This window comes from Cricetulus griseus (assembly GCF_003668045.3).
Source record: "Cricetulus griseus strain 17A/GY chromosome 1 unlocalized genomic scaffold, alternate assembly CriGri-PICRH-1.0 chr1_1, whole genome shotgun sequence".
In the NCBI taxonomy this organism is placed as follows: Eukaryota; Metazoa; Chordata; class Mammalia; order Rodentia; family Cricetidae; genus Cricetulus; species Cricetulus griseus.
Window position 1 is genome coordinate 33910821 of NW_023276807.1, and position 9398 is coordinate 33920218.

The 9398-nt window shown below is 36.3% G+C and overlaps 1 protein-coding gene across 12 annotated transcripts in view; it reads left to right on the forward strand.

Moving 5' to 3' along the window:
- Window positions 1-8477, forward strand: part of Neil3 (nei like DNA glycosylase 3) — a 124748-nt gene extending 116271 nt beyond the window's left edge. For all 12 annotated transcript variants that reach the window (XM_027391049.2, XM_027391050.2, XM_027391046.2 and 9 more), the window contains 3 exons: window positions 277-697; window positions 6713-6887; window positions 8009-8477. In XM_027391049.2, coding sequence (XP_027246850.1) covers window positions 277-697; window positions 6713-6887; window positions 8009-8191 — 779 coding nt within the window. In that variant the 3' untranslated portion in view covers window positions 8192-8477. The remainder of the gene's footprint in view (window positions 1-276; window positions 698-6712; window positions 6888-8008) is intronic.
- Window positions 8478-9398: the final 921 nt, after the last annotated feature.

A 9398-nucleotide genomic window follows, 5' to 3' on the forward strand; every position in this document is an offset into this window, starting at 1 on the left:
GCTAATATTAACAGCACTGATAGCTGAATAATCTTTGGATATTTAAACATAAAAAAGTAAATATAAATCTTTGGTAATACCATCTTTTGGTTCCTATAGGTTGTTGATATTTTATTTCCTAAACAGAAGATAACTCACTGTAACTTGTCCAAGTGAGTTTGATAACATGGTTGTGCATATTTGCTTAGTATAATAAACTAAAATCTTAACTCAATTCAAATAGTCAGTGTATTATATTTATAGGGATACTGTAAAATTACTTCTCTCTTTTTCCAGATTCAGTGCTCAAGAATGAAGAGAATAACATTGCCGCTAGCAACTTAGTGAAGTACCCTTGTAATAACTTTGGGAACACACATACAGAAGTTAAGATCAACAGGAAAGCTGTATTTGGAAGTACAACCCTTGTCTTGACTGATTTCAGTAATAAATCCAGTACTTCGGCCAGAAAGAAAAGCCCAAACCAGATAATCGGTGGGGGATTTCAAAACTTTCTTCCTACAGATGTGTGTTTTAGTGATCTACAGCACCCCTCCAAAGAAGGAGCAAACTACATTACTCAGCCATCCAACAGGGTAAACATATCGCCTACAGTTTGTGCCCAGTCTAAATTATTTAGTTCAGCACATAAAAAATTGAAAACAGCTCACTCTTCAGAAGCAGACCCTAAATATTACAACTCTGGACTCTCTAACAGGTATGATGTTTCTAACTTAGGTCTTTACAATATTGGCACTAAGTTCTTATTGTTATTATTTTAAGTATTTTTCAGATAAATAAAGCATTTGGATTGCATCAAGTTCTAAGAAGGCACTAAATACACCCATTGCTAAGAAAGTTAAATTGCTTTTAGTAAAATAAGCCCTGAAAAATTGTTATAGTAATTTGCTCACTTTTCTTTCTGTAACTAATTGATGTTAGAAAAGGAAAGAAATGGAACAGATTTTTCCACAACTCACAACAAGTATTGTTTTCATCTTTTCCTGAATAGAACTATATGTTCAATAGGACATATTTGGAAAATATCAGAAAATATTTAGAAAACTATTTAAAATATATAGCAGTTGTCTGCTGATATTTTATATGTAGATAGGTATTCCTTGGTTTCCAAGGTAGTTGTGTCCCAGTAAACCTGTCATAAGTTGAAAATGTATTACCTGCACCCACCCTTAACATCAGTCTCACAATCCATGACACTGTAAGGTCCCAGATCTTCCCTCATGTCATGTGCCTGATTGGGAGTTAGAACTTGTCAATCATTGAGAGAAATTATTAGCCTGCATGCCACTAGCCTGAGTAAAGACCAAAACTTGAGCTCTGGCTTCTCTTGCTGCTTCACCATGGAAAAGTCAAAGCATTGTGGGTAACATTGTCATCTGTTGGGGCCCAACCAAGCATTTCTTCCCAATAAAGCAAAGTTCTGAGGGAAACCATCATGCACAAAAGTTTAGTGTGTGTCCTCTATTTTAAAAAAGAGAAACCTGGGATATCCTTGGTTGCATTTCTGTTAACAAAAGTTGCTCTATCTTTAGCCATGTGGGTTTTTTTTTTTTTCTATTTTAACCAAAAATTCCCAAAGAGTGCCCATGCTGTTTTTGTATCAGAAATGAAAGTTACAATTCCTGTTAAGTACTACGCATAGCAGATGTGTTTTATGAAACTACCAGCTACATATTCAGGAGAAGATCCCCAGCTGTGAGCTGGGCTGGAGACCTTCCTTACTGACCTCATTTCCTCTCTCTCCTTACCAAGGCTTCTTGTCCCGCCTGATGAGACATCTTTCCACAATTTTCCCCCAGATTGTTTCATCACGAATCAGTTGCTATACTCATACATATCATTTTCATTTTAGAAGTTGCCCTAGTATATTTGGGGCAGGGTGGTATGGGGAGGTGAGAGGGCAATTTGCAGAGTCTGTTCTCTCCTCCACCCTGTGGGCTCCAGGAGCCACAATCAGGTCTTTAGACTGTCATTGAGCACCCTCCCTCACTGTGCCATCTCGCTGACCCTTCGTAGCATTTTAAATGAAAAGCAAATGAAGCAAATAATGTCTTTTCTTCCCAAGCATATCTTTTCTTACCAATGGGAGATGGTTACTATGGAGCCTGAAGTGATCTCAGGGGAATTCAGATTTGTAGATGTTCCTTTATCCATGCTTTATTGATGGGAGGGTTCTACCCCTGGGCAATGGGATGATGGAAATGCCTAATCCAAACTCTGGGAATCCTTAAAGCTTATTTCATAATAATTCTCAGACAGGTTTTGCCCACTGTATGCATTTATCTCTAACTTCTCCTACCTCAAAATCTTCTGTCATGAGTTAATCCTGATGATTGACACTAAGCTGATTTATTTTTCAAAAAGTTTTGTTCATAATCATCTGATATAACTGATATAACTGCTACTTGTGATATATTGGAATTAAGTTATGAATGCCTGAACTTTTAACTGGCTAGATAATACATCTTCTCCCTCTATCCCTAATTGGTGCCTCACAATATAAATCAGGAAGGTGCTAGAGTCTGATTTGGGAGGCTGCCCTGTAGAAAAAAAAATTAGGTTTTAAATAGTGGTGTAACTGAAAAGAAGTGAAAAGTGATTGCTTTAAAATAGTGTGTCATTTGTTATACCCAGATGCAATGTCCTGGCATATTTTTCCTTCATGTAAAAAAAAAAATCAGAACAACAACAACAAAAGAAAAACCACCAGACAATTTTACTAATGAATTAAGGATTAAAAAATTAATGTAACTTTAAATTTAAATGATTTCTTCATAAGCTATTAACAGTAGAGTCATATGATCAATCACAATGCACAGCATTGCTCAGAAATGTTACACGAGTGCGTGTGTGTGCGCATGTGTGCTTGTGTGTTGAGTAGAACATTAGGATGGAACTCCACAATCAATCAAGATCAACTAGCAGAATAAATGTCAAGTGATAAAATGAATTCACCCAGCAGCCCTTCTGTGCCTAGCTACTTTACAAGGAAAAAATTGCAAATTACTGTCGTTTATTTCATTTTTCTCCTTGTCTGGCAGCTAGAGTGTTCATCTCGTGGACAAGATGCTTAGCAGAAGCTCACCACAAAACACTGTTAAAACAGGTGGTCCACTCAGAATTTATAGCCAGTTTATTTTCTTTAATAATCATGGGGTAATTAATTTGACTTTTGTTCCCTTAATTAGCCATCTCTTTGCCACGCAGATGCATGTATGTTGAGAAGGCTTATTTTTGGATTGATCTCTAAATATACTTGAATGTTCTCCAGTTACTAGATGATAAATCAGATAATTGAACCAGTTGAATCAGATGATTTTTAAGCAGTTGACAGTAGCTTCTAAAACCAGTTTTAAATCTTTGATCCAGTTACTGTAAACACAGAAAAAAACATGGTGATATGTTTTCAAAGAAAGTGTGTGTTCTAGCGGGAATATCATGCAAAGGGTCACATAGGAGTGCAAAAGGACACCTTTGAAGTCATCCCCATTTCCCGTGTCTGCTCCCTGTTTGGAAGGTCTGTCTCTAATACTTTGCACTTGTTTCTGCTTTACCTCTTGGAGTTTTCAGCTGCCTCACACATTTAAGTTCTGTTTACTTTAATCTTTGAAGTAATATTGGATTGTCAAATCTACATTCAGTTGGACAGATTGATTCAAAAATTACTTCAAAGCAGTATTTTTATTATAGTAAATCGTTCCATCTATAAAATCAGTAACTTTTAAATTAATGGTTGATAATATAGGTTTTCCATCACAAGGATAGTGTTTAGCTATCTCTGATTTCTTTATTGTTATTCTCTTTATTCTTAGGGCACTAAGAATGGAAGCCATGTGTTTTGCACTTGCCAGGCAGCAACTTTATCTTACTATTTTTTGAAAACTTGTTAAGCCTCAAGTTTTGTCTGTGATCCTAATGATGCCTACTCCAGCAAACTACAGCCAGCAAGGCCAGATTCAACAAACACCTGTGTGTGTGATGATTCATTTCCATTTGCTTAGTTATTTCTATATTAAAGAAACAATAGAATTGAGCAGTTGCCACAGAGACCCAAGCTTAAAATACATGTCTGGAAAGGGATTGCCAAATCCTGGTCTACTATATTGCCATGTCATTTATTAATCAATATTCAAATGATGAGCCTCATAACCGCAATAAGTTCAACTGTTCTTTATGCTAAATTTACCTAGGAAAATGCTCAGCTCCATTTTAGGAAGTTTTTAAATAATGATTGAAACAAAGAGGAACCAAGATATCCTCGATTAAGCAGAACACTTAATTAGCCCAGATAATGTTTTCTGTCATAAACCAGAGGTTGGCTTGTGCATATTTAGAGTGGATGTGATCGCAGGTGGTGCAAGCGGCTTGGTTACATTAACTCTGCACTTTACAACTTAATGTGCAGATGAATCACCTGGGAGTCTTGTTCGCAAACAGATGCTGAATCCAAAGGGATTGGGAGGAGGGGAGAGTAGTTCGGTGTGTCTGAGGAGCCCCTGGGTGATCCTAATGTTGCTAGTTAGTGGAACACATTCTGGGTACCAAGGATAGAATGACAAACAGCCAGCTTTATGCCAAAGAAGACACAGAATGGAAGACAAAATGAAGAAGAGGCAAGGGTGGGAGCCTCTTGAGTCATATCCCCTACTTCTGAACCTCAGAAAATCTTCCATAGGAAAAAAACAAAATCTCCTTAGGTCTGTGAAATTTTGGGGTAAATGTAAGGCAAGTGAGTTAGACAATGTTGAAATAAATGCTACCAAAGACAGCACTTTAAAAGTCATGTATAAAAATGTTTTATTGTTCTTCTGTTTTGGTTCTGTATCTAAGGTCCCTCTCACAGTAGGTGTTTGCAACACCAAGCTCCATGCTTAGTCTTTTATTTCCTTAAGATGGGCTCTTGATAAACTGACCTGACTGGCTTTGAACAAACACAAACGTCTTGTCTCATTCTCTTGAGAAGCTGGAATTACATGTCTGAAGCACCAGGGCCACCAAAGTACATAAAAACTGTTTATTAATGTATGCATATTTTAATAAGCACCTTTCCATTTATGTCACTAATACCCTTAACTTCATTTTTTTGTCTCCCTAAATTTAATACTATTTATGATACCACTTCTGTTTTGATATCTATCGACTTCTCTGCAGCCATACAGATACGGAGCTTCTCTGGAAGTTACAGTTTGAAATTGCCTCTAGGGACAGTTGGTGCAAGGGAGAGAGTGAAAAACCAATGCCCTATCTTTGATTCCAGCTTTCTTATTCTCGATTTGGTGTGAGCCATCATTTTAAGATATTACTATCACCTACCAGCCACTATGAAGAAAGAAACAATAAAATAGTTACTGGTGAAATATTTAACAATGATACTAGTAACTGATATTTAATACTGACAAAATACTTAATAATTAAATTAATATTAAATATGATAATAATATTTAATGATAATGCTATCCATAGTGATGACTCTAGCTACTTTCATGTCACACATAGCTGCTATATGAACAGTTTCAAAACTGCACTTAGATTGCTTGAGATCTGTGCCAACAGGCGTTTTTAAAGTAATTTGTCTAATCACATCTTTTATAAAGTGAATGATCATATGTTCTGAACATTTTAGTTAGATATACTGCTTGAAGCATCATTATAGAAACAAATATTGCAAAATTTAGTCTCGGAATCCACAAGAAAAGGAAGACACTCCTGATTTGTAGGTATTTAAGACAATTATTATTGTTGTCCTTAGAAATTTCCCACAATGTGAAAAGCAGGCTATTTTACTATAAAAAGAATTTTAGGAAATAGAGATATTGTGAAGAAGTTCTGGTCTTGTTTTTCTTGGTGCCAGGGATCAAACCCACTTTGCACATGCTAAGTACATCATCTATAACTTAGGTAAATTCCCATTGTCTTCTTTCATTGCCATGAACACTTATTCAGAACTGGTCACTATATATGTGTTACAATATACAAGATATAGAAAATTAAAAGCTATACTAAAACTGTTTTTTTTTTTTTTTCAAGACGAAATTGCATATACAGCTGAAGGACAAGCTCACCCCCTGGTCTTTGTTCACTGTGTGCAGGGATGACCTCCAAACATTCTGGGTTTTAACAATAGAGAGATGAAAGTCCCCTCTGCTAAGCTTTCAAAATTCTCATTTCTGCTCCTCCACCCTGCCTGTTTCTTACTAAAATGTTATGGTGACTAAAATAGTAACATTGATCAAAGAAAGGCATAAGAAGAAATTGTTTTAAGGTAGACAATAGATGGTTACAAGATGGCCTCCTCAGTGCACTGAGAGTTTCTGAAGATGAGAGAATAATTAGAGATGATTGTAACCCTGCTTGTTTTGTGAGGTGGGGTCCACGTAGACTTGAGAATATCTTAGAGAATGGAGAAGTGAGTGGATGTAGTATAATATATGGTAAGAGGAAAACCGAACATCAGAAGTGAAAACTTAAGAACGTCCAACATACCACATATAAATTCACCTTTTCTTCCCCAGAAATTTAAGGTTTGTGCCTTTGACACATAGTGAGTTTAGAAATCAATTAGAATTGCCCAAAGAACCAAGAAAATGAAGGGTATAATAACCTTTAGTTGCTTCCTGTCGTTGTAAAGCTAAATGGATGGGGCAAGGTGGTACGAGAGACCCTTTTAGTGCTTTGAGGCAACCATTATTGTGTGACCTGCCTGTCTTTACAGTGAACGCCAAACCAGTACAACGGATGGTCCTCGCTCTGTAAATGCGGGCAGTCCTCGGTGCAAGAAGCACAACCGCCTTTGTGTGCTCCGAGTTGTGAGGAAAGATGGAGAAAACAAGGGGAGGCAGTTTTATGCCTGTCCTCTGCCCAGAGAAGCACAATGTGGATTTTTTGAAGTATGTATAAAATTTTTCCTGCTCACTGTGCTTCAAGTGAATTTTGGTTATTGTAATGTGACAAAAATCAGTGCTTGCAGCTTTACTTGTACATCTATCTATCTATCTATCTATCTATCTATCTATCTATCCATCTATTTGAGACAGGAACCTCCGAAGTTCTAGGATTACAGTTATACACCACCATACCTGGCTTTACCTTTCCATTTTAAATGAAATCATATCAGTATTCATTGCACAGCATGGGTGTTAAATAACTTATAATATAATGAGGCTTAGCAAATAGTGCTAGTGATAGAATAACTATTGCATGAATAAAGAGTTTCGTATTTGTATTCACAAGTATATCAATGCTGCTCCTGGTTCATAGTGATAGTTAGCAAAGTTCTGGGGCCAGATGTGGTGATTCATGTCTGTATTCCAAGAACTGGGCAAGCCAATGAGAAAAAAATGTCTCTCTCTGGTTTGCAAACTTTCTTAAGGACATTCCCAAGTTAAATTTGATGATTTGGGGTCCTACACCTAAGATATGCTTGTATCATATTAGACTCATAGATTTCCTTTAGAACCATTTTAAATGTAATGGGAAAATGGTATTAGTAATTTTATACTGCTAATACTATCTCAGCCTCCTTCATTCCTCTCTTGAGACCAAATACTAAGGGTAGAGTGGCTTTTGCTTAATTTAGTATGTTTAAGTATCTGCTGGGGTCTTCCTTTTTCTAGGAGACTAATGGAATGTAGTGTTACAGGTATAGCAAATATTTGATAATATTTTAACTAGAATGAACATATAGCCAGGTCACTGGTGATAGCTTAGTATCAAGATTCTAATAGTTTTCAGTTACTCTGAATAAAGGGAGGAACCTTTTATGTGCCTTTAGATAATGTGAAGTTTGGAATTAGGACAATTTAGTGTGTGATTAAAGCAAGTTTATACATAAAATGATTCTTTTAAAATATGACCTTTAAAATGCAGCAACTAATACTTTATATCTGTTCCACAAAGTCACATTAGCAGTCACAGCAGTGAAATGAGTATCATATCAAATGAGGCTAGTCTGGTCTGTTCACTTCATAACTTCATGTATTCCTTATATCCTGTCTTCTTCCTCCCTTAGTGGGCAGACTTATCCTTCCCATTGTGCAAGCATGGCAAGCGCTCCATTATGAGAACTGTGCTGAAGATTGGACCTAATAATGGGAAGAATTTTTTTGTATGTCCTTTGGAGAAAGAAAAGCAGTGTAACTTTTTCCAGTGGGCAGAAAGTGGACCAGGAATGGAAATTATTCCTGGATGCTAATACTTTTGCTTTTTAAAGAATGTCTGGCATATGAACTCATCAGGCTCACAATGTTCAGCCCCCTTTGTTTAGTAGAAAGCTTATAGAATACCTGTGGTACATATATGCATTAAGATACTGTCATATTTGAGAAGTATTCTTTGCTTAAATATGTCACTTTCCCATTTCTTTTGTCATAATGAACACACTATACTAAACCAGGTGGATAGCACATTTCCTTTAAAGTGTATATTTAACACATTTAGTAACAATAAAGTATTGTTAGTTTGGTTTTGGTCTCTCATAACTTCTTCGGTGAGCAGTAATTTATTTGGTTTTAGAAGATTATGGAATACATAGCATTATAAGATGCTCATTGCTATGAATATTAAGTTCCTGTTACATGCTAGAGATACCCTGAAGCCTTCAATGTTTTCATAGAATTGTGGGGATCCAAACTAGCATTGACACTTAGGACAGAAGTCAGAAGTCACATTCATAAAGAGATGTGGATTGATGTTTTCCTGATCTTGATTCTAATGTCCTTGGCTACCTTAAAAAGTAAGTACATTTCTAATGCTTATCTGAAGAGTGTGTGTGTGTGTGTGTGTGTGTGTGTGTGTGTGTGTGTGTGTGTGTGTGTGATGTGTCATGCTAGTGATAAAACCCAGAATCCTTGCTCATGGATTCTAGCCTAGACCTTCATTCCTGTGTTATCATTTTATTTTTAGTTTTGTTTTAGCACTCCTTTTTGTTTTTTCCTTTAAAGTTAAACCAACTGTGTTTCTCAAGGGTAAAAAACAAACAAACAAAAAAAACCCCAAAAAACCAAAAAAAAAAAAACCTATAAATCTCAAGGTATTTTTGCATGTTTGTAGAAGAATCCTTTCCAAGAAGGGTCAATGTATTTTTGAAATGGGCAGCAAACCCATTCTAGTCTACCATTAAAGTGTCCATGCAGAACAATGGAAGTTAATAACACATGAAATGATTGCCAACAACACTTCTCATTCTCAGTCTTTTATGTGTTAACTCTATACCGAAAAGGCAAAGTTGAGAACAACTGAAGATCAATGATCATTACCTTGAGAGCTCAATGAGGCAACAAATCTGTGTGACAAACCAGGAACTCAACTGGACAACTGATACTCTCAGCTGACTTGACATTAAGTAGAGAGTATGTGCCAGTAATGAAAGAAAAAGCAAATGGTGTGCAGCAGAGAGAAAA